Source organism: Falco biarmicus, chromosome 2 (assembly GCF_023638135.1).
Source record: "Falco biarmicus isolate bFalBia1 chromosome 2, bFalBia1.pri, whole genome shotgun sequence".
In the NCBI taxonomy this organism is placed as follows: Eukaryota; Metazoa; Chordata; class Aves; order Falconiformes; family Falconidae; genus Falco; species Falco biarmicus.
In genome coordinates this window covers 20,646,430-20,672,171 of record NC_079289.1, presented here as the reverse complement: position 1 = coordinate 20,672,171, position 25,742 = coordinate 20,646,430, and the positions used below count along the sequence as shown (strand labels likewise).

General features: G+C 47.1%; 1 protein-coding gene across 1 annotated transcript in view; it reads right to left on the bottom strand.

Moving 5' to 3' along the window:
- FGF9 (fibroblast growth factor 9) overlaps window positions 1–23,514 on the bottom strand; it is a 28,963-nt gene extending 5,449 nt beyond the window's left edge. The window contains exons 1-2 of the mRNA XM_056327510.1: window positions 21,612–23,514; window positions 15,100–15,203 (exon numbers count right to left, since the gene is read on the bottom strand). Of these exons, the coding sequence (XP_056183485.1) occupies window positions 15,100–15,203; window positions 21,612–21,888 (381 nt within the window). The 5' untranslated portion in view covers window positions 21,889–23,514. The remainder of the gene's footprint in view (window positions 1–15,099; window positions 15,204–21,611) is intronic.
- Between the last annotated feature and the right edge of the window lie 2,228 nt (window positions 23,515–25,742).

Sequence of the window (25,742 nt, the reverse complement as noted above, 5' to 3'; positions counted from 1 at the left end):
GTCCCTGTATGCACAAGCAAGATTCAGCCCTAGAATACAGCAAATTTTGCATATTTTTATTCTAGCAACTGACCTCTCTATCATTTTTCCAGTACCAATATTTCCTTGCACCATACTTAATGTCACTAGACATCTTTGTCGAAGGCTGACACAAATACCAAACATACCCAACTGGAACAGCTATGGAAAGTAACTTGCATTCCTGCAAAAAGGGAGGCTGCGTGCTTTGATCAAATCATCAGGTGCCAAATGATGTGACCTCAAAATTACATAAATCAAATGTTACAACACATACAACATATTTTCTATGAGGACTGTTCATAGAGTATTCCACTACATAGTGATTCCCATTTTACTACATTTCCATGCTTAACCTGTTGGGTTTATTCACCTGTTATTTAACTTGGAGCATTCAAATAACTGAATTGTGCAAAGATATACATACCAGAAGGGCAGAAACCCAAGGCAGATTTAATTCAAAAGTCTGCTAATGCCTGGTCAGTGTTAGTAATCCCAGAATTCCTTCCCCTTCCTACGTTTTCTACCATCTGACCAAGGAGAAAAATAATGTTATCCTGTTTCCAGGTAGATTGATTAAAAGTGAGATCGCAAATTAATAAAGTTACAGCCACCACAACAAAAGATTTGCCACCTTGTTGAAAAATAGATATCTCTTGTGAAGCAGCATATTGGAAATAAGTAGAAATAGGCAAAACATACGTACAGTGCCCAGAGAATGGTCTCATGACTCTAAAGAATGGTAAGACATCTGTGCTGCTTAGTTGTTGAAAGCACAGTACAGGGTCCTGTATAAAACATATCAATATTCTTTTTTTCTTTTAAATAAGCCTACAGAGCTGAAACTTTTTTTTTTTTTTTTTGGTAACCTGACAAAAGGAAACCTCTTTAGATCATCGTTTCTAAAATCACAACAAATTCATTTCATGTCTACCAAACTATTCTGTTCTATGTCACGTATAGTTTTCCCTTTTGCAGACTGCTATGCTGACTCCGTAGAGACACTCCACAAGAAAATACCTAATGCAGAAGTTGAAGCAACTATTAGCAAGGAGTATATCTGAAGTAGTCAGCACTTCCTACATACCTGCTGCATGTTATCACCATGTTAATCCACACTCTTAACAAAATCATGTTTAAATATAGTCTCCTAAATAAATTCATGCAAATCCCTCATTATGGCTATATGACACTAATAAAAACGGCAAATGTAGTGAAAAGAAACAAACCCCACCCCTATTCTCATCCAAAGTGGTTTTCTTTGCTCTTCTGCCTACAAACACACAGATTTTACATGCAGTTGGCCCTTCCCATGCTGTAATGCAAACACCCTCTAGAACATACTACATTCAGCTAATAATTAACATTCACCCAGAGCTGTCATAAATAAAGGTGTAGTTCAGCATTTGCTGTGGTGTTGCCTGACCTCCCATGCTAAGCCTGTTTGTGGCTGGGCAGGCAACCTCCAGCCACAACAAGAAGCCAAATACCGGTGTCCGAGCAGTGCCACTTTCCTTTCCAGGTTAGACAGCGATGCCAGGCAAGCCCTGCACATGGAGTGCCTGACTCGGTGAGTGTCGCAGGGTTTTCTTTGAACAGTTCCTCCAAGCAGTGTTTTTTTCAGAATGCTTTGTTTAATAATTTGACAGAACATGGATAAAAGGAAGCAGAAGGAAAAAGAAAGTCTGCCAAAAGGACTAGCTGACTGTGTCAGTGCCTCTCCACAAGCACTTCAGAAAGACAGCAGGAAACCCTGCCCTGCAGGGCCAGAGGAGAGACCAAGCAAACAGCCAGGTACCTGTGCTGCCTCTCACACGCATTTCATATTCCATGGCACTTTTTATAAGATGAGGGAAATTAGGCAAGGTGTCCTGGCAAAACCACAGCTGGGCAATTGCATTCTCCCTACCTGAGGTCACCTTGTGCTTTCAGAGAGATGGAGTATTCATTTTAGTTTCTCCTCCTCAACTTCTAGTTAATTTGTATAAAGGTTTTATTATACATAAAACTGCACTTACAAAAAAAAAAAAAAAAAGTGTGACCATTCTGTATTGCTGCCATGGAGCAGTTATAAGAGTGCTTAAAGATTAGTATCTTTCATACAAAAAGCTTGTAAAACTCCCCAAGACCTGGCAGAACCTGGTCCCCTTGGGAAATTATCATCAAAAGCTGCAACAACCACACAGATACAGACACCATGATGCTTCCATGTCCTGAAGAAGACGACGGAAAAGCAGAGCTTCCTCAACAAAGCAAGCGGACTGCAGCATCAACAATAAAAGCCCAGGAAACTGCCAATGTAGGAGGGATTTAATTGCTTCTCCCCTTTGGCCCATTGCCCCTCTTTTCCCCCTCCCTTGCTCTCCACATCATCATGGACCTCCTCTAGAGGGACCAGTCTGGGATCCGGCACTACGCTATACCAGGGCTGTTTGCAGAGCCCTTCTGACATGAACTGCAGGAGGATGAGACACCAATTAGGCCTTTATCCATTTTTGCCACTGCCAAATCCACAGCTCTTGGTTTTACTGATATCCACTCCTTTGAGACTTCAAGTTTGCAGCATCTGTCAAGCTTTAAGCATGCCCTCCCTGGACATGAAATCATTATAGGAAAAACAACCCCACCGTGCCTGAGCTTGCACCTGCCAGCACAGGTTGCCTATCCGCCGCCATGCTTACATCCACAAAGGTTTGATTTAGATCTTCCCAGCCAAGTGCATCAGATGCAAACTCATTTTCACCTAAACACCCAGGGTCTGCTCGTGCTTCTGTTGGAAGGCATGACACATCTCCAGGGGTAGGTCCTGAGGCCACATAAGCTTGCACAGCACTGTTCCTCTGGAAGCTGAAGAGCTTCCTTCTCCAAGCCACAGCAGAGCAGAACTCGGACAATGTCAACTCTTAAAAAACAAACAAACAAGCAGGTGTGTTCCCCTCCCTCCCGCGCCAGCAGGACCGGGCCCACACTGTGCCATTTACTAGTCAAACTTCTGACCTCTATTTTATTTTTGGTTTCCCTGGCACAGTCAAGAACTGCAGTCATCAATGTTATCTAAGCATCTAATTCATAACGCTTGGCTGAACCCTTCCAAGAATCAGAAAGCAAGGTGGTATGCAATCTGATACGAGGGCCGGAGCCAATTTTTAAAGAAGACAGGAGAAAAGTTCCCATCAGCTTAAATGGAACTTGGATCAGGCTTGCAATGATAAAAAGGCAACAAATATTTTAAGACACTAAAAGAACCATTTCAGGCACGCTCAGATTTACTGAAAGCTGTAACTTGAACTAACCCAGCTCCCCACTCCACAAATTCTCTTCTATCAAAAGACAACGTCTATGTCAAACCAGGGCTGTTATCCTACAGCTACACACATGCTCTTTAGCCTGAAATACTAGTTACGCTTTTAACTGAATAGAGAATTTTAACTAAAACATGCTTCCCTTAAATACAGCTGAGATGGAGCACAGCGTCATAGTGTTTTGTAAGTATTTTTTACTTTCTTTTGTGGTTCTCCATGCAGAGAATGCTGGGTTAAAGGGAAGGTAGCCCTCCTTCAGCAGAAAGTGCTGCCTTTTGCAGGAGCAGCTTAACTCACACACTGAAAGACATTGTAAAGTGGGTGATAAAAAGCACTTCATCTGCACAAGTCTCTACAGTCAGCGAGTCCCCCTCTCAAACTGAATTTATCCATCATTAGCAAAGCACCTTAGCTACAAGGTGTCATCATAAAAACAGCAGAATGCTTGGGCCTTTCATAAAAGCTTTGCCACATGGGCCAAGTGATTATAATAAACATGTAGCAATAAAATTGTGCACTACAGAAGTATCTCATGTTTTATTCTTTCAGCAAGATGACTTGGTCAAGGACTGATGAACAAAAGCCTGTCTCTGTATTGTTATTTACTGCATGTAAAGCTAACTGCTAGGTACTAGCTCAAAGGACAGGGACATCACTGGCCATGCAGTTGTTCTGGATAGGGGGGTCATCAAACAAACAAAGCATCACAGGCTATCACATTCTGGAAAGATCCAGCCCTCCTCGCTGAAATGCCAAACATCCACTGGAGTCTTGGGAATCAATAAAATTGCCAGAGACATTTTAAAACCTACAGTGCATTGGTGGGCAGTAGAGCAAAGGGTTGGTACTCCAAGACCTTTACCCAGCAGGACTCAATTGTGTATTCAGTTTGAACTGTTTAAAAATTAGGCCTTTTAATTTCCCACCTTTTTTGGACACAAGAGCAGGCCAGCATTTCAAAGAGCTGCTGCTGAAGAAAAGATGTCATGTTTGCCCTTTCAGACAGCAGTGCTCCTCCGCCGGCAAGCATTTCATATAAGCAGTCTCTCCAGAGAGGACTCTCTGGACACTTCCCCCGTTCCTTTTCCCAGAAGCAATCCCACCATAAAGTCATGAATCTAGATACACAATTTTTAGTATTTCACTTTCAGAGTAGGATAGAAAAAGATTTCCCTAAGATTTCTCAGAAAATCCACGTATCTTTGGTGTTGCTATGCCCTGACTTAGGTTCTCAGTGATACAGCTGACCCAGCCTTTGAGAAATGCTGGAGGAAGTTGGGTGGCTCTGCTCCTCCATGAGCCCCCTACTCCTCACACACACATGCACATCAGTGGACCTGTCTTTCAATGGGTCAAACTTCAGCCATGCAGTTAATTTCAGCTTTGATGAAAGAAGTTGTCAATCTGTCTGAAAAAAAAAAAAGAAGATACATAATAATAACTTCAACAGAACTGGTGACTGAAGAACTCAAAGACCAGACAGTTGGTCTACCAGGTACCAGCAGCACACAGACCTTCCAAAGATTTTTAAAGTATAAAGAAAAAAAAACCAAACAACCTGATGATTTTGTTTAAACTTTACAACATTTGTATATGCTAAAATGACCCAAAGGATTTTGCTGAAGTCTTCCCCAATAAGTTTCCTGTTCTGAGTCCAGATTATATACCAGATGCTGTCTTAACAAACGCGTCAGCAGGCTAAAATCCCTCTTGCTATGCAAAAGCAATAAACACGTACATGTTAAAAGGCTGTCTTTAGATTGCAGACTCTCATGGGCAGGAACCCTATCTAGATTCAGGTTTTTAAAATAATGAATACAGTAGAGCTCTTATCTTCAGTGGGGTCTGCTGACACAACCATAAAATTAGTTGGTGGTTTTACAGGAACAGGTCCAATCCTGATTCCATTGAAGTCAATGGCATTTCAAACGTAATAGAATCAAGTCAAAATTTCTCCTGAGTCACATTTGCCTCCATAATTGTGTTAAATTTGAAGAGTAAAGTTTAGCAGATTAAAGATGCACAGCCTGGGCCAGACCTCAAAAGCGTGCAGCATCCACACCACAAGCCCAGTTTTTCCTCAGCAGCAGTCATGGAGCATGAATATAAAATCTGATCTTCAAATCAAAAATAACAGCAGAGGTCTGCCTTTATAAAAAGAATTAAAAAGAAACCAAAGGGCTTTATAAAAGGGGGGGAAACGGATTTGCACTGTAACAAGCTTTATTTCTTAAGCTTTTTGAATGTGACACAAATGAACTGCATTACTGCACATCACCAAATCAGCCTGAGCACATTCAAACTGCAAAGCGAATCTCAACCTAGACAAAATCCCTAACGAAGTCCCCGCAGGGCAGACTTTTTCTACTCCGTCTTAGAAAATGATGAATGGTAAATGGGAAAGAGTGCCACATTCACATCCCACTGGCTCCTGAGTCAGAAACAGAGCACATCAGATCTTTATCTGATGCAGCGAATAATCCCCAAGCATATCGCAGTGTGTCACTGCACCGCTGGTGATGTTCTTTTAGCATGTCACTTCAACATAGCATTCTCAGATCAAATGAAGACACTGAACCTTTTCACACCTCCGTATCATTCACAGGGCTATAGCTCCAGAAATGTGCAGTGACTGGGGACCTACACAACTGCAAAGATGTGAATCTGAAGGCATTCAAACTGAACATACCCCGCGCGTGCTCGCTGGGTAGGACTCGGGTTTGCGGTGCAGTTATGCCACTTTAACAACCAGCCGCCGTCAACAGCAAGGTACTCAAGCCCTGTCCCACCCCATGCTGTAGGTGATTCCCCCACTGAGCGCTAGTGCTTGCCCAAACAGGCAACAAGCCAGTTCAAGGAGCTAAACCTGCAAAGAAACAACCTTGAAAAAAAAAAAAAAAAAAAAGATAAGCTTTCTTCTGTGGCTTTGGGTCCCTAAATCAGCCTCATGACAGGTCAGATGCGTGCTGGTGTCAGAGCAAGGGAGGAAGCAGAAGCACGCAGCGGAGGCAGGGAAGCAGGGCTGCCTTTTCTGGAAGGGGTTTTCTGCAAGGTGTTAGATCACCTTGGCTGCCTCCTCAAGCAGCACCTCTAATCTCCTGTTTATGTAGGAACACAAAATTGCAGACATGTTTAATGAGGGAAAAGTATATCATTAAATTAAGGTTTGAGGGGGATTTTGCTTTACCAAAGCTTGGCTTTATATACACACACACATTTATAAAAATATACAATTTGTGTAGGAGATATTCTAATACTTTCCTGTTCCAGGCATGTAGTGAGAATCTAAGTTCAGCACAGAATTGCCAACCAAGGTAAAGATCGCTGAGGGCTTTCTCTCATATAAAATTTGCCTCAGACGTAGTAAGCACCTGGAATGAAGTCCTCTGAGCAAAATCAAAGACCTGAGGAAAAGCGTAGTATCTATCCCACAGGACGCTATTAGCAGGTGTCCCTCTTTGGTGACAGGTGTTACAACCTGTGAAATTCTGATTTAAAAAACAGACCGAAGCCTTAGTTTAAAAAGAACCACAACAGCTGCAGTTTCTCACAGAGCTTTCTCCCATATTACCTGTGTTAAGCATATGCATTCACCTACCAATTCTTCCTACACCAGTAGCAACGTCTCAAAAGACCTTTCTTTTTTACAGTGCTTCATACCTTGCTGAGTGGGTTGCAGTTTCTGCTCTCATCACCAACGCCAGCACCTGCGAGGAACACCATTTAACAGTACCCAGCTTTCAGCAAGGCTGCCCACCTGAACTCAGAGAGGCTCTCTGCAAAGGTGAAGTAGATGAGGTTGTAGACAAATCTTCCCAAGAAACTAAAGTTTCAGGGCTTTTCTCGGACCTATGCCCTCCACAAAGAAAACGTCCACAATTACAAAGCTGTTTCCTACTGTGCAGTGCAGAGAGGAAGCGTTTGTTCTTCATCTCCCACCTCCCTGCAAAAATTCCTCAGACCAGCTCAAGATCTCACTTCCTCATGACCTGAAACTTCCTCATTATCCAGCCTAAGCTTTCCTGTTACCCATTCAAACCAATTCATTCTTGTTCTCTATTTCAAGGACTTTTTTTCTCGCCTTGGTGTTAAACCTCAGTGTATTTACAGAGACGGAGAGCGTACCCTCTCAGTTTTCATTCTGCAGGCTAAACAAGCCAAGATCTTTAGAGTCTATCATCTGATAGTCTTTTCATCCCTCTGATCATCCCAGTAAGCTCCTTCTGCACCTGTTTCAGTTTCAATTCATCTTCTTTAACACAAGTGACCAACTGCACTTTGCATTTAGGCTGGATCCTACCAGTGCTGTACACAGTGGCACCAACAGAGCTCTCCCTGCGCCCCGTGTGAAATATCTTGGGGACTTTAGGTCACCAGGTCCCTTCTGTGAAGCTGCCTTCTGTGCTGAACATACTTCCCAACTTTGCAACAATTTCAATAACACACTGCTACTTTTTTATGACAAGATGTTTAATGTCCCTAATAAAAACAGGGAGTAAAACTAGCCCAGGGGCCAGTCCATAAAAACTCTACTTACAGCTTCTCTCCAGTCAAATACTTTTCAACACTCCCCATTGTTGTCTTCACTTTTTTCACCATCTATCATACAAGTCTTCTACTAACACCCGTTTTACCCACTGTAGCAAATGCTCTCTTCTGCAGGTCATACAGGTTAGCACAATCGTATTTCCCATTTCTAGAAAAAGAAATTCCTACCAAAAATAGAACACTAGGCTTGCCTGAAACTCTTTATCCAGCTTCAGTAAACTCATCTTGTACATACATTCAGGTTGTCCTCTACTCTTTCATTTAAAAGCACGTTCCTATGCCCCGAGCACAACCCAAATCAGACAGATAGCCCTCCCAGCTTCCTAGGTCGTACCTCCAGCCAAACACAAACCACGTGGCTGGAGGTCCACAAACACCTGAAGCCAGCAAACACCTGCATTTCCTCAGCAAGGAGCAAGCTCTCCCTCAGTCGGGCTCGCTCCCACCTTTGCACCACATCTTGCAGTGACCTGGGAGGGAACTGCTGCGGCTGAAGACAGCCCTTCTGCTTGACCACATTGTTTTCCAGTTCCCTGCTTCAATTCATTGGGCAGCAACAGAAATGCTTGTGCCAGCAAAAGGGAGGAGAAGGGTGGCTGGAGGGAAAACTGCTGCTTCTTTTAGCGGTGGTGTCAGCTGCCCTCACTCCCTTTGTTAATTGCACAACAGGGAGCCCCCCCTCCCCGCGCTACCACCCCAAGGAGTCTGTCAGAAATACTGGCTAGCCCAGTCAGCAGTCACATTCAGACTACAATGCATTTACACTCCCACCTGAATACACTGTGTTTGTAAATACTCTTGTTCCCTTCTCATTTATATAGCTTAAAACATTTTTGCCCTGTATTTTAGTACACATTTCAGGGCCCCAGTCAGCTTTCTTGCAGCAATTTCCATTTTATCCCCGTGCTTCCATACTTCTAAGGCACAGGCTTTTCTGCAACCTGCCCTCCTGCCATTCCTCACAGACCCTCTGCCAAGCACCCACAGCCTACTAGCTTCAAAATCCTCCCCAGCAGTTTCACACTTACTGGGATACCATTTCCACAGGATTTCTACATCTCTGATGAAGTTTCAAGTTTCCTCCACATCGAGAGCCATAAGCACGTTTTTGAACTGGGCCTCTTCAGATCCCAAAGTTTGCCCTGTCAGATCAGCTACAGGCCTGTTTCTCACAACTCTTCTGCTTAAAGTGGATTTATCCAGGAAGATACAAGTCACTGCTACTGCTGAGAGACACCACAGGGTTTTTGATCACGGGGTGGCCAGGTTTCCCTGAGCAATGCTGCTTGTGCCTTGGGCACCACCTCACCACTCCTCGCCACTCAGCTGCCCCAGGAGCTGCCCTCTGTCTCGCCACCATTTGTACCATTTACCAAAAGGTGCTTTATTATTTTATACACAAGCAGGGTGTTAAACCTGCTGCCACAGCCGTTATCCCTTCTGGGATCTGACAACTTTCAGTCTAGAACCCTGCACCTTCACTCAGGGAAATTGCATTTCATTCTTCCTCCAAAAATTATGCCCTGTAACTGTCCTGTATCCAAGCTCACCTCAGCTACAGGCATCTGCGTGTACACTGATGAATAGATAATCCAAATTATTTTTTAAAAATAATCAATCTGCAGCATATGGCATCGCTTTAGATCGGAGGTGTTTAACAGGAAAGCGTGAATGATATTGCAGGGTAATTTATTTATCTATCCTATTGTTAGATATCTGTAATAACTGTATACTTGGCCCACATGCTGCTCCCTACACGCACCTTCAACCTGGTTTTTTCTTCACGTTGTTTCCGTGCACCTTGACCTACCATTTGAAGGGCTGAACAATTACTCTCTCTTATTTGCATGGGAAAGTAAAAGATATTTTTACAATGCAGCAAAACAAATTGTTACCTATGCCAAGTAATTTTCAGTAAACTATGAAAAACTGCCCCTTTTCTGTCCAAAAAGTTTCTGTTCACCCATCTTTGTAGCTGCATAGTCCTTCCAGGACTGTGGTGACCCAAAGAAAAGCAGAAAACACTGCAGGTGCAGCCTTGCTGGGACAATAAAGAGGCGTATCATCACCTCCCCACATGCTTACTGGGAAAACATGTTTCCTCAAGGACAGTACTTTCTTTCCTTCCCAGTAGTTTTGGGAGCAAAAGACAGGTTTAGTGTCCCAAGAACATTGGGACAAACAAGTTTTTAGATAATTTTTTGAAGGACAGCAATGCATTACCCTGTTGAAGCAGTCCTAAATCCCCCTTTTCTGCACACACCCTGTAAGTCTGAAACCCAAAGGTGAGGAGTCTGCTTCCCTGGCTCCAGATCTGGGCTCTTTGGCTCTGTCCCAGCTGCTCCGTGGACACACGAAGCCTCTCTCCTCTCCTCTCCCTGCAAAATTCTAGCCCCCTCTCCCTTCCCCAGAACCTCCATCATCTCCTCTCCCACCTTCCTCCTCGCCCCTGTACAGCTCCCCTTGTAGCTGCTCCAGATCTTCCAAGTCCCAAGTTTGCTCCTGAGCACTCAGCCTGAGCTGCCTTTTCCACCTGCCAAGGACACAAGGCACAATGGAGACATCAGCGTTTCACAGCATCATAGAGTCATAAAATGTTTTGGGTTGGAAAGGACCTTTAAAGGTCATTGAGTCCAATCCCCCTGCAATGAACAGGGACATCTTCAACAAGATCAGGTTGCTCAAAGCCCATCTAACCTGACCTTGATTGTTTCCATGGATGGGGCATCTGCAACCTCTCTGGGCAACCTGTTCCAATGTTCCACCACCCTCATCGTAACAAATTTCTTCCTCTAGTCTGAGAAGAGGAGTGGGGTAGATCTGTGTCCATGGGAGAACAGTGGGACAGGCATGCAAGCAGCAGGATGTAGCACACCTCTTTACTGCAGGAGAGCCTGGGACAGCGAGGGCAGCTGAGGCAAGGATGTCCATGGTCCTGCTGTGCTCAAAGTAGCACAGCACTGCCTCAGAGGAAGCCTGCAGTGCAAACTGATGGGCATCCCCTGGTGTGGGTGCTCATCACTGCCTGCCATGTGGGTGCCAACTGTTGATATTCCTAAGGCTACATAGGGACAGCCCATGAAGGTATGAAGGTCATGGGACTGATCAGGAAGACCTCCATGGCATGGCACTGAGGAGCACAGCTAAGATGCATTTGCTAACACCCTTGCCAGAGCTGTTGGCAAGAGCCTTTTGGCACTGAGGAAGGAAAAAGGTCTTTGTGTCTCCTCTTAACACTCTTCAGGTCCTATCTGTAGTTTGGATTTTTTCCTCCTCTCCAGTGACAAGCACAGTAGCTGTTGTGAAACATGATGAGTCATAGCTGCAGGCTGCAAGGGGAAGGCAAGGTAAAGGGAGAGCAGGAACAGAGTGAGATGGAGGGAAAGCTGCGGTCACTAACCAGCCTCTAAGTCATCGTCTACATAGCTACCGCTGGCTTTTCTGCAGTACCACATACATATATGTTCAGCTCTCCTTGGTTAAACCCACAAGATGAGGAGGAACTTGAGAGCATCTCCCCTATGTTATACATCGCTGCCTGAGAGCAACAGGAGTGTCACTGTGCTCTTTTAACCAGAAGATGTAGTAGGAACTGCCCCCTGTAATGGTGGCAAGTTGGGAAGAGTTTGTCAGGTAGCTAATCTAGGAGGACAGCAGTGCTTTAAGAAGGCCAAGAGGAACGTGTCTGGATCAAGATACACTGAAATTGTCTTTACTGTTGCCTTTCATGAAAATTGGCAGCGATCACCCATCCTGGCTGTTCTGCTTCGCCATATGTCCCATCTCCAGTGGCACCACAAATATGCTGGGAAAAATCTTCCTGTGCCAAATGTTTCAGACACAAATATAGAAGGGTAGAAGTCTTTTCCATAGCTGATTTGAGTCACATCTAATATATTTTTCGTGCAGTAATTTGCATATAAATGTGATAGTGTCATAGACACAGGGCATCTATTCTGGCAGTGTCAAGTGCTGCAATACTGAATGCCTGCAGAAACACACCTGCTAAGATCCACAACGCTGATGCAGAGCAGGAATTTCTTCAGTTGCTATTCAGTTCTGCATGGGAAAGTTTTCCCACCTTACAAAACACACTCAGCCTCCTAAGCGTACCTGCTCCATGACAAAGCTGGTGCTATTCACAGCCCTAAGTGAAGAAACCAAGACAAAGGGACCCACCTCCCAGCATGGGCAGCACAAGGACAGCTTGCTGGTGCTACAGAACAGTTCAACTCAAGTGACCGCTCTGCTTAATTCAGGTGAAAAACTTGAACTTCAGTCTTTTACGTATCAGCCTTGAAACTAATTTCATTTAAACTGACCTTCCCTCTCACCAGAAAGATAATTCTGTGCAGGATTGTGCCTTGCTTCTGGTTCAAACTGCAACATTTATTCCTATCAGAGAACTTCACTTTCAATTAATTGCATTTTTTGACCAAAACCAAAAGCAAAACACTGTCACTTAAAAATGTCCAGCCAATTCTACACGAAAATCTGCTCTGAGGCCTGCTTATCTCAGTGTTTCTACAAGGGCTGACAGTTGCTGAAATATAGGCACTAGGATTGCTAGTGTTGACAAGGCTTTAAAGCATCGTCACACTGACTAGCCATTAGAGGTTATATTTCATTGGAAGTAATGTAATTCAATTACCATCACTCTTTAGTATGTCCCATCTCTGGAGGCTGACAATAAGCCATATCATCCATCAGATTTTAACCTGAACTTTGCATTCTGGCCCTATAGATTGCCAGTTCGCCATTATGAATGGCTTCATATTTTTAGCATCATTTCTTAGGGAAAAGAGGTTATCCAATTATATAGTACATCCATCTGCCTGCCTGTCTGTCCTTCCTTAGCTTTTCAACCAGTTTCAATCAGGAGGCAAAGGTCTTTAAGAAAATTAAGTTCCTATCAGCTTTGCAACTAATCAGAGGCAGGGTAAAGAAGAGAGAGCATTTGCACATCCCGCTTGGGAGTGGTGAGCTATGTAATCCCCGCAAACTGCAAATCCAGTGAGCATGGACAGCTAACACTGTCTCTTTCTCCATGCAAGGAACACAAAAGGCTGGGAAATTTGTGTTACTGCAGGGACAGAAGGTCAGGGAGACCCATGTCTTGGACTGTGAGACACAAACCCCTAGGAAAGCAGGCTCCTTTAGAATGGCTGTTCATGGAACAACTATTTTATTAACACAGTGAGCTTAGTAATACATAAAGAATTCCTTGCACACATTTCTTCAGCAAAGGACGTTTTGAGTAATCCACTCTGATAGTCAAACATATTGCAAGCACAAAATATAAGTTGCACAGAAAAGTGATGTAACACTTGCTTTCCTAAGTCCATACATTTAAGCTCTATTAATAACCACATTTTCTTTTTCTGAATATTTGAAGTGTACAGCAACTGATACACTATGTTTATCTGTTTAAAAGATTACTCTTACTGATGATTATTAACATTACTGATTCATATTACTGCTGTTCTGCCTTTTTGCTGCCTAACTGAGCCATAACGGTACTCATGACTTCACTGGTTCTTTATCCCATTCATCAGCTGCACAAGGATTGTGACTTAAGACAACTTACTCCTCACAGGCAACATGTTTACATCTGTCATTGCATATCTGTCTCCCTTTCCCTCTCCCTTTCTCTTCCTTTCCATCCTTCCAATATTTTCTTCTTTCATATTGCCATTTGTGCTAATTTTCTGGCCTTTCCCACTCACTGGTTCTCACTGTCTCTGCACCTTCCCTACTCCCATGTCCACACATTCTCCATCCCAGCCTTTACCCTCATTCTACCACCTCTTTTTTGCCTTCCACATACACTGTCATGATCTGTACCTTCTGGCTTCCTCCCCTAGCCTGCTCTTGTTCAGAAGACAGTCCCCTTCCCCGCTCTACCTTCTTCTCTCACACAAAATGTTAACTAGGAAGGGATCAGTGAACCCAGGCACCCATACAAAAACACTTCCGCTGGACTTCCTGGTCTCTCTTCCTCACACTTCTCCATGGACCACGTATACGGAAGCTGGACTTCCTTCTCACTCCTTCCATTTTCACCTGCCCATTGATCACCATCTTCTCATGTGTCCTCCCTCTATCCCTGCTGTCCCACTCAGTTCCCTCCCAGTCACCACTGCTCCCCTCTGACACCTGTATCTTCAGCTATAGCCAAAGCCACTCTCTGTCACTGTAACTCCTTTTTGAGTGTCTCTCTTTGCAACATTTACACCATCAGCTGAGTGTTGTCACCTTCTCCTCTGTGCCTCTAACGAACCCCAGTGGATACACAGCCTCCCTCCACTTTACACATTTGCTTACCCTCCGACCTGTCACCCTCTTCCTCAAATGCAACTGCTGCTCTAGTCCTTGTCAACTTTGGAGGTTGATACTGTACTGCTAGAAAAGGTTGCCTTCTGCTGTTTGGGGAGTTACCTGCTCGACTTCAGATTCCCCCACCCACGACCTGCCCAGGGTGTGAACCCCGGTGTACATCAGATGTCTTGAGTACTCCCAGGTCAGGGTCACGCCGCGTGCATGCATGCACACACACACATTCTTCTCTGCTGCAAGACAGCCTGTGTTGCCCAGAACCGTCACCCATCAGCTGCAGGTAGGCTGCTTCGCCAGCCTAACTCCCACATCTGAAATACCAAGTTTTACTCCTCCCTCCCACCCGTTACTCACTCCTGCTGCCATCCCTCAGGATGCACCAGCTGAAGTTTCAGATCAAGACCATCAAGCCTCTTGCCCTCATTCCTATACTTTTTATAACTTTTATCTACTCCTATTTCTCATTTTCTCATGCACATATGCCACTCTTTACCTCCCCCTCCACTTTCTTTTGTCAATTCCTAGAAAGCTCTCTGCCTACACACAAGAGGCAGCGACTTTGTCTTGGTTTAGGTCTCTACTGGAAGGACACATTTACAAATCTTACAGTACATCCTTTAGTCTTCAGTGACCAGCTCTGGCCATCAGTCTCCAATTGCCTGTATCTAAATTGTCATCCGTCCTCGTTATTACTCACTCCCGATTGTGCCACCTTTTCCCTCTCCCGTGTTCGTTACACCACCCACAGGGTCTTGTTTCAAATTAGACTGCAAGACATTTAGAGCAGAAGCAGTGCTTGTACAGCACCTAGTGCAACGGGGGCTTATAGAAGCTAGCAAGTATTTTCCCCACAGCGTGTAAGGTTCATGACTGCCCAAGGCCAGCAGGAACTTACCGAGCCGTACAGTTCCCCTTTCTCATTCATTCCAAGGTAGAGTCCACTGTCGACTCCTCGGATGCTGACCAAGCCCACTGCTATACTGATAAATTCCAGTATACCTATAAAATGCAGGAAAAAACAAACAATGTACATACTATTTCCATGGAAATATTTTTTTTTTCAGGTGTGACTGATCCCTGAATGACAAGCAGATATTTTCAAAGATGTTTTCCTATTTTCAGAGTTGTTTGGAGGAAGATGAAGAACAAGCGAATACATTTTAAAGTATGATAGCTGAACAGTGAAGTCCTTGAGTCTCTGCTAGAATGATGCATTGCAGACAGCATTAATGTACCAAGTTAAAAAATTACTCTCAAACTTTCTCATAATTTCTAAACACAGATCTAAAGTTCAGTCATATTCTGATTTGTACAACAAATAATACATTCAAAGAAGAAATACCCAAGTTTTTAGATGGCCAAAATTAGCAGTATTAAAAGGCCTATGAAATTTTTCTGGCAAAATGAATTCTAAAAAAAATACATTTGAATCAGAATTGTGAGATAAAAACAACATTACACATGAAACCAAAAGATCTACTTCCAGGCATCAATGAATTAAGAATACGGGGAAAGGTTTACTCACAGTATGATCTCCCAGAGGCTTGAGAAAAGAAAATCCTTAGTACAGTCCAGTCTCACACATTTCTGTCTAGATAGTAACTGTTCTCTCTGGTGTGTTATTTTTTACTCATCTCAAATTCAAAGCTTAAAATACTCTAAACCTAAGTAATAGTGTATAAATGATTAAGTCTTCCCATGCACGCAACAGCAAGCTCACACAGACATTTGTGCAGTGGAGATAACATTTTGCAGAAAAGCACTGCATCTGCAAAGCTCCTGGGTTCAGCATCAGCGCGCACAGTAGAGCAAGTATCTGTCTCAAGTATCAGCTCATCTGGTTCTGAGGGTTTGGGGGTTTTTTTTTGGCAGCCTTCCCTGCAAATTGCTTACCTCTTCAATGAGGATGCTACCAGCCAAACCTTGTGTGAACCTAGAAGTCTTGTGGAAAAAATGGAAATTGCTTCCTATTTGGGAGTGCTCGTGTAAGACTGTCATGATTTCACAGGAGTTATCCAGCAACGTTCAGAAGCACGCTGCTGCATTACGCTACTTTCTGAGCCACAAAATCAAGCACAGAGTAGCATTTTCCAGATATTTTGTGAATTTTCATGTCTAAGCACAGCATGTAACTATTTTTAAAGCTTATTGGAAACTACATTTACATGAAATAATATAATAACAGTATAGTATGTGTTGAGCCTCACGTGGCCAATAAAAAAGCACTTTCATGGATTTTTTTAACAATTAATTTGGCATCTCCCACAAAATAGTTGTGCACTAATCAATAACAGGCATGAATCACATAAATCTAACACAGCAAAATCTGAAGCCAATAGGGAAAATTTATGGCCAAGCTAATGTAAAGATGAAATGTATTCCCTGTAAGGGATTATTGATCATTACCTTATATATTATTCAGTACTACAAACACCATAGTCTTATTGTTTTGATAACCCTGTTTTAAGGCCTGGGCATCTTAAATTATTCTCTACATATGCACAAACAAAAAAATACTGGGAGGAAATATTTATAATTATGGATGGTGGGTTTTTTAAGTAATAAAAAGTGGTAGTATGCTGTTTATATGCTATATGCAGTATCTGAGATACAATCGACCCATTGAAACAGCTTAAACATTCCTATTATATCTGGATAAGCAGTGCTTCCAGATTTCTTACTAAGGCTTTTTCTGTAAAGCTTTTACCAAACTATCATATTACCTGATACATATTACCAAGCAATTTTAACTGAGGTTGAATCTTAAGCATGTATTATACCATGCTATAGCTAAGTTAGCAAGTCTGACATCTTTCACATCAGTAGAAATGTAGTCTTTAATTGCTGTCCTCATTTCAAACATGTGGGTATATGCTGCTTAGTGTGTCAAAAGAACAAAAAAGCACTGTCACATCCTATTGTAAGTGCAGAAGAATAATTTAAAGTACTGGGCAAAGAGCATCCATGTATTTGAGATCAGAGTAGACATTTCTTCATCTGAAATATTCAAAAGCCTATTCACAGCAAGTTTTATGTGCCATGCTGTTAAGTCCTTCAAGATATTACCTGGAGCCAAGCATGCAGTCTTACACAAGTCTTGCCAGTTTAAGGATTGCATGATTTGGCCCAACACTCCTGTGAATATTTGCACTGCATAGTTTTTGTAATACACAGATAGTGCTTAGGACCTGAACCAGATACTAAAGTAGATAGATATTCCTCTACAAAATGAGGCTGGACCAAATGAAAAATCAGGACAGCTCCAAACTCCAAAAGCTAGGGCCCTATTTATAGCTAAAAAATGGGAAAGAGAAGAAAAATGGGGAAGAGAAGAAATGACTGTCTTAATACATGGGATTCTGACTATCTTCTTGTCAGACACGGAGCATTTTCTTTAATGAAACCACTTCAAGGCAAAGACCCACTCCTCCACAAAGAGGGCAGGAAGAAAGTTTTGGGGAAAGTTGTTCCTTGCATGTCCACAGCAGCAGCACCTTCTGCCGCATGATCCAGCTTTGATGGTGCTGAGCGGGTGGGCCAGCCCTGCTCTGCTGCCAGGCTCAAGGGGAGAGGAGCTGGGTCATTGACACAAATTTCAACTTTCTTCTGGTTTAGCTGGGGTGAAGGCCAGACCTACAGGAGCATTTGCCATGGCTTTAAGCAACGAACATCTCTGCAGCTACACATCTTTTTGTTGTTGCTGTTCCGCTCTTTGCACATTTTTGTCTTTGGCTATACATGGGCTCTCTTTGTACTGCTGGATTGAAGCAGTTGAGCTTCCACTTCGCACCCTACACGCCATCTACGACAACGAATACGGTAAACAAGCACCTCTGCCAGCCACTTCTTTGTAGGACTTCCAGGGACCCGCGGGCTGCGCTGCCCCGCACCTCGCAAGCCACGATTCACCCAGGGAAGAGCAGAGGGGCGAGGAAAGCAGAGCCCTTGGTGGCCAAGAAGCTGCCGGGGGGGTCAGCGCGGGGATGGGGCGAGGGCAGGGGCTTCCCCAGCGTCACCCTGCCCCCGCCGCCGGCCGAGGCTGCGGCGCTCGGCTGAGCAGAGCGTTCCGCCCGGGATGCGTCCCGCCTGGCGCAGCTGTCACCGCTCCGCCCGCTCCCCCACATGATGCCAATTAAGAGACGGGAGCGCAGACAGCCACAGCCCCCCAGGAGGCAGCAGGGCCCTGCTTCAGTTTCAGGCTCTTACAGAGCTCTTGTCCGTTCCCCCCCCGCCCCCAGCCGCCCCGCATCCCCTCCCCTCTGCAACGCTCAGTAGCGGGGCAGACTGCGGGGGCTGCTCGGGGCTCTTCCCTCCCCCTAAAACCTGGTCCCCGATTTCCACTCCCGGGGGCCAGAGCCCTCCGCATGCATCACACGCCGCCCCTCCGCCCCGCTCTGCCGGCTCCGCCCGGAGACAGCACGGCGGGGGGCGGGATGGGGGGAGGCAGCCCCAGCCCCCCGCACCAGCAGCGGGAGAGGCCGCAGGGACCCCCCAGCCGCAGCCGCCCCCCGCCAGCCCGGGAGCCGGCGCAAGCAGGGCGAGCTGGAGGCGCGGGGGGGCGGGCGGCTGCGCGGCTCCCGCAGACGATGAACGCAGCGGTTCCTTGTAGCAGCAGGTCCCGGGGTGCGGAGGTCACCTGCTGACAAGCTTTTTTTTTTTTCCTTTTCCTGCATGCTCCTATTTTTTTAATGCTGTGCATGCAGTACTTGTGCTGACGCAGAGAGGCACGCCTCTCCGCTGTTACAGAGTTCCTGAATTTACAATGACTCCACTGTCTAGCAAATGCCCTAGACTAAAGGAGACTGCATCAAAAAATTTTCTTTTGTGACCCAGGAGAGATAAAGCTTTGATCACCTGGGATCGCATTACGGGGGGGACCGAGCCGGGGTCTCCCGGGGAGCTTCTCTTTTAGAGATGGACATCTTGCTGCAGGAATTGCGAAATGCCAGGGCTCCCAGAACCGGGCGAGTATAGACACACAATATGGCTCGGTTTATTGTATGCAATAGGCACACATCCAACATAGCATCACAGAAGAATTACTCTTATCTGATGTCTCTCCAGAGGTGTGTGCGCGTGTGTGTGTGCGCGGGGAGGGGGATTCCCACAGGGCAGAGCCCAGAGAGGAGTTTACGCGCAGCCCCCGGGGTTTTTTCTTTGTCCTCCTTATTCCTAGAGGAAAACTTCCTTCCGACTCGTGTGTCCCGTGTCCGTCCCCCCCCCGCCACACACACACACACGCAGATTTCCCGCACACGCTCAGAGGAGCCCAAGTTAGCCCGCTCTCCCCTGGGCAGCTCCCGAGTTGGGATGCAGACCTTCCCAGGATCATCAGAAGATTTTACAACCATCAAAACCCAAATAGCATCTGCTAATCGGTGACCTCCCGGCGAACACAACAGCAATGTCACGGCACCGATACAAAAGCATCGAGATCCCCGCCCCCAAATAAGCCGGGAGCCCCAACGCATCCCACAGCTTTGCCGTGCCCGGTCTGCCCGACCCCGGACTGAGCAGGCGCATCACCGGCGCGCTCCATGCGGGAAGAGTTATCACGAGGGTGCATCCTGGGGAGGAGAGGGCGATCAAACCGAGAAGGAAAAAAAAAAAATCTATTTAAAGCCAAGGCGCTGCAAGGGCTGGAAGAGCTGCCCCTCGGAATTGTCAGCTTCCTACAACTGCGGCTGGAAAGCCATTTTTAAAAATAGACGCCGCGAATAATGTGGTCACGGCCGCCTTGCGAAGGGAGCAGCTGGCGGCCCCCCCCGGGGCGGCGGGGCCCCGCGGTGCCGCCCCCCCAGCCCCGCCGCCGGTGCCCTACACCTGCCGCCGGCCCCGGCAGGGGCAGACCTGCGGCTGCGGCTCGGCAGCTCCGCACGGCGCCTGCCAGTGTCGAGGGAAATGCCTAGAGGCAAAAATCCCCCGTTCTCCTCACTGCCTAAAACACTTTCCGCACTTTTTCTCGCCAGCCAGCGTGGATGTCGGATCCCCGGGAGAGCCATGACGCTCCCCCCCCCCCCTCCCAACCCCCAACCCCGGGGACCCCGGGCGGGCTAGCGGCGCGGGAGGGAGGGAGGCAGAGCCTGGGAGCAGGGAGAGTGTCAGGGAGCAGCGGCTGGCGAGGGATGGAGGATAAACCTGCGACCATGCGAGCCTCAGCCCTCTTCCCACCCCCCCCGCCCGCCCCTTCTCTTCTGCGCCCTTTGGAGATCATCTCCTGCAACACCGACATCATCTAAACAGCTTCACAAAGCAATAAAATATAGCTTAGATATCGCTCAACATCTGGCATTAAAATACGAAGAGAGAGGGGGGGGGGAAATCACCACAGGACTTTGTTTTTACGACCGAATTTAAGTGCTGTCAGGTTGGTTCACTCACAAGTTAACTCCTTCCAACAGCTGGGAGCGTGGCGAGCTAACCTGGCGTATTTTCCTCACCCTCCCTTAAAAAAACCCCCCACAACCAACACCAAAACACAACAAAACAAAGAATCGGCTGGTCCAGGCTGTTTGAGTGACTTTGGCACGTTGGATCTGCCGGGCCTTTAAGAGCCTCCCCGGCAGCAAAGCAGCCCGCAAGCCCACGGGACTGGGTGTGCGGGTGTGCATGGCCGGGCTCCCAAGAGTGGCCGAAGCCATGAGTCCTGCAGCCCTCGCTGCTGAGTCACAAATAGCGTCCCCTGGAAATGAAACGCAGGGAATGCTCCTTCAGACTCGCCGCTGCCAGCCTGACACGCCAGCCGGCTCGGCAGAGGCCGGGTTTGGTGCAGGCTTCCCGGCGGGTGCGGGGCAGCGCGGCCCCCACCTGCGCTCCCTCTCTACCGGGGCGCCGGGCGCGCCGCACGGCTGCGGGCTGCGGGCCCCGCTGCGGGCTGCGGGCGCTGCCGGTGGATGCTCGCCGAGAAGCCCGATAGGCTGGGTTTGCAATTCAAGCAGTTACTAGGGCAGGTAATCGGCAGGGAAAACGAAAGAAAAGCCCTCGTTAATTTGCGTACAGGACGACAGCCACTCCCTTCAGGAAACTCGGTGGATTTTAAATTGTAGTGGTTAATGATTAAAACCCCTTTAAACTCGCGAAATCAAACCGTTCAGCAGAAACGTCCTAGGCAAAAATTCCACCACCGCCACCTCCCAGTACGCGTCTGCTCTCAGGCAGAACTTGGGGGCTACGCAAACATCGCTACCAAACACCCGGCGACTTCGGCGAGGGCTCCTGCTCCGCTGCGGTGGTGCCGCTTGTGTCCATCTGCAATCCCGGACACGTTCATTTTTCCCCTCGGTGGCTCAGCCATCGGCACAAACCCCCCTCCCCGCCCGCCTCGCACCCCCCCCGCCGTCCCCCCGCCCGCAGTTCTTCCCCATTATTTCATCACATGACCACTGAAGGGTTAAGGATAATACCTACCAAATCTGCTGTGGTCTTGCCTGGTTCCCTGGATAGTACCATTGGGGAAGATTTCTAAATGAAATCCAGTCCTGCAGTATAGCTGCCTCCGCCTGAGGATCCCCTTTAAATGGTCCAAGTCCGTGACCGCAGGCCCCCTGGGTAGCCCACCTGCCTCAGACTGACCCAGGTGGTCACTTAACAAAACCGGACTATCCACCGGCAAAACGGGCACATTCCCAAAGGGTACTGCATCCTGCACACCGAAATAGTTCCCAACTTCACCTAAGGGAGCCATCAGAAGATTCTGCTTTTAGAGAATAAGAATAAACAATAATGATGGTGCCAAACCCAGGAGATATAAGATTAGGTATATTCCACTCCTCTCCCCTCCCTAGCGCAGTTACAGAGAAAATGTTCTTTCTTCAATCCATTAAATGCATAAATAAAAGTAATATTCTGTTTTGACTGGTACAGGTTCAAGGTCAAACCAGTTAGTCTAAGAAACCACCACTTTATACTCACACACTGACATATTTATAAACATATAGATGTGTATATCTATATAAATGCATATATCCCCAGCTCTTAGCAAGCAATACGGTCTTCAGCCCATCCAACTGTAATAAAGAAAAAAATCCGTAGTTTCTCCATTTGGTTTAAGATAAGAATGACCATAGCAACTTAAATACCTAGGCGTTATAGGGATTTTTTTTTAAGATGCACAGGCTACGTCAGGATTTATGGATTCTGACTCCAGAAAGGCATGCGCTGTTTTTACTCTATAACAGACTGCATACATCAGCATGAATCCTGCAAAGGGGGAGGGGGGAAATCTCACGTTGTTGGCTGAGATAAATCCAAAAAAAAAAAAAAAAAAGGAAAAAAGAAAGAAAAAAAAACTTTTGACGTCCAAATCTATTATCCAGAATTCTCAGGAGGCTCAGCAGATGTCCACTGGTTTAGGATTATTGACGATCCACAAGCAAAGCAGCAACATACAAGTGCTTGTGTCTTTCTTGGCTGGCTCGAAACAGGTGTTGCTTCTGCAGGGCTCCCTGTGAAATGTTGTACTCCAGCACTGAGCTGCAGCTCTTGACTGTGGATCTCCATCCAGCACGCAGAGTGGCGCAGGAAGAGGCATTGGGCTGGGTTTAAGGTAGTCCTGATTGCTGCTGGAAGGATTCTCCGAGGTCCTAGCGCTCAGCCCTACCTGCTGCAATACAGAGCCGCTTCCAGCGCTAAGCACGGCGTGGAGCCGCTCTTACTGCTCTGCGGCAGCGCGGCGCACGCAGGCAAATAAATAAATAAGTGGGCGAAACTTTGGGGGAGGAAAAAAAAAAAAGCGGCGCGATGCTAAATATACCGAGCCCGCCCGCTGCGGGGAGCGGGCTCCTCGGGAGATGCCCGCATAGCCCGAGTCCCCCTTGACATTGGCGGGGGGAGCAGGGCGGGCAGCGCGCTGCCAGCGGAGCCCGGCCCCGGCCCCGCCGCTCTGCCCCGCCGCAGGGGGGGCGGAGGCGCGGCCCCGGCCCCGGCCCCGGCCCCGGCCCCGGCCCCGGCCGCCCCGCTCCTCAGGTAACCGCGCTGCCGCCGTCCCAAGTGGGGTTCAAACTCGGCTCGGGGCGGCGGACCGGCGGGGTCGCGGGAAGTTTGGGAGCTGGGTTGGGGGGTAGGGCGTTATCGCTCACGCCGCATTTTTTCCCGTTCTCCCCCCCGCCTCCCCGCCCGGCTGCCCGCTGCGCTCCCGCTCTGCCCCTGCGCTACCGGCGGCGGCCGGGTGCCGGGGGGGCAGCTTCGGGGATGCCGCGGCGGGAGCGGGTCGCGCCGGGACCCCCCGCCGTCTCCGCCCGGGGCGCTCCGGGGGCCGCGGCTCCCCGCGCCCGCGCTCGGCACAAGTTTCCAGGAGCGCGATGGAGGGAAGGGGGAGGCGGGCAGGAGGAGGCATGGGGGAGGCGGGGGTGCCGGTGCAAAGTACGTGTTCTACACCCACACACCCCCCAAAAAAAAAAAAAAAAGTCATTTAACACCGCCCGGCGAGACCCGGCGAGACTGAGAGGATTGCTGTTTCTTCTTACGAGGCCGGGGATTGGTGTCACTGTGGTTTTGCCCTTCGATATCCCTGCATTAATTGGCAAAGAAGCAAAAGGGTCTCCTGCCTTTGCAGAGGGTTGAGCTCAAGGACCGGGCATGATGCAGAGGCTCGCATGAGGGGCAGGGCAGCCCCTTGAATGAAGGGCAAATCCCGAAGATGGGCTTTTTTGGGGGTCTTGGGGGGAGAAAGGCATGGAGAAAAGGAGAAGAAACATAGTATCTGGTGCTGGGGGGAGAGATTGCACGGTGTGAATGATGATGTGCATCGATGAGGTGGCGAGGCCCAGGAAGGTCACCGGTGGAGTCTGGGAACAGCTCCAGAGGAGAATTTTGCAGGGGGGTTAATTAAAAATAATCGACTCCCTGCATGTCCTCCTGCTCAGTGGGCATGTGGTGGAGGGGGCAGCTCCCCTTGCCTTCCCCACCACTGAAGCCAGCAACCCAGCTCCGACTGGTGCAGCCTTTCTGCATCCCCCACTCGACACTGTGACTTAACACTTGAAAGGAGGGAAAGAGACTTCTAGTTTCCATGTCTAGCAGGGAAACTGCAGCAGAGCGAGGCTGTGTCCTGAACCCCCACAGACCTTTTAGGGAGCTGACACACTCCATGCCAGTGGTGTTTGAGCCACCTTGTTTCATTTGACTCCATTGGTCATTATTCCTATGTGAAGGACGGGATGCAGAAGCTCCACAGCAGGGTCCCATCGCGCTAGCTCTGTACAAACCCACAAAAAGAAACAGTTGCTGCATGTCAGTCCGTGCATTTCAATGTGCAAGCGAGCCCCCCAACCAACACCAAAGCAGGAAAGTTGGCACTCTCCGGTAAATAGTTCCATACCATTTACCCCGTGTATCGGGTTTAAGGACACTGCTCACACATGCACACTGGTTCTATCAGCGTGAACAACTGCAGAATGACTTGGGAAAACCCACAGAACTCACCATGTCAAAAATCATTATTCTTTATCAACTGGATCATGGCAGTACCCAGAGGCCCCCGTTCAGGGCTCACAGTCCCATTGTGTCGGATACTGCAGACACATGTAATAAGAGAGATGGTCTATGCCCAGAGAGCTTATGATCTTAACCCATGATGAAAGACAACAGGTGTATACTACAGACCCATGGGGGAAGGATAATGGAAAAGCAGCCCTGAGAATAAAAAGCAACAGGCCTGGCCAATGACAAGTGTTTGGTGTCAGAAAGAAGTTTTAAGGAGATTTGAAGGGGAACAATAAAGGAGCTTTACGGTTATTAATGGGAAGGTTTTTCCATGCGTAATGGCTAACTTGGAAGAGAACATAAAGTTGCTTGTTAGGGAAATGGACTGCTGAAAAGTGAAGGCTTGTGCCACTGGCAAAGCAGAGGGAATGTTGCAGAGTGACTGGAGGGCCTGGTATCTGGTGTGCTCTCAATCTAGAAACAACTGGGAAAGAGGCTCCCAGTACCTTTCCAGTGCTTTAAAATTTACATTTCTAGTCCCAGTGAAGAGTATTATATGGATTTTTATTTTTTTCTCTAGTCCATGCTTCAGTATTTTCTACCTTGCACTTCACACCAGCAGCATACTTTATGAAAAATATCTGAAGGTAAAGAAGAAAGTAATAGTATAGCTGTTCGTTGGGTTTGTTTTTTTTTTTAAATGAACTTAAATGAAACCCCACAGATTATTTGCTATAGGAAGTTTAGTGTTATAAAAGTGTTATAAAAGTGTTATCTAAGTTGAGGCTTTGATGTCTGAATTACTCATAAGTATCAAAGCCACACATGAATTATGCAGGACATCCCCAAAATTATACCCATCTGTGAGTAGGTGGTGTTCCAACCCTGCTTCACATAAAATCTATGTGTGATGTGTAATGTCAAACTTAGCCCTTACAGAAGTTTGGCATTACTGATAGCTGAGGCCATGTTAAAAACCTGTACTTTTATCCCCAAGACGCTGGGGCAGGAACATCCCTGCCCCTAGCTCTCCTCTGCTCAAGATTCACACCCACTTCCCTTATACCCTCCTGGAATTAAAGGCTGCATCTGCCACAATGAGTCATCAAGAGCTTA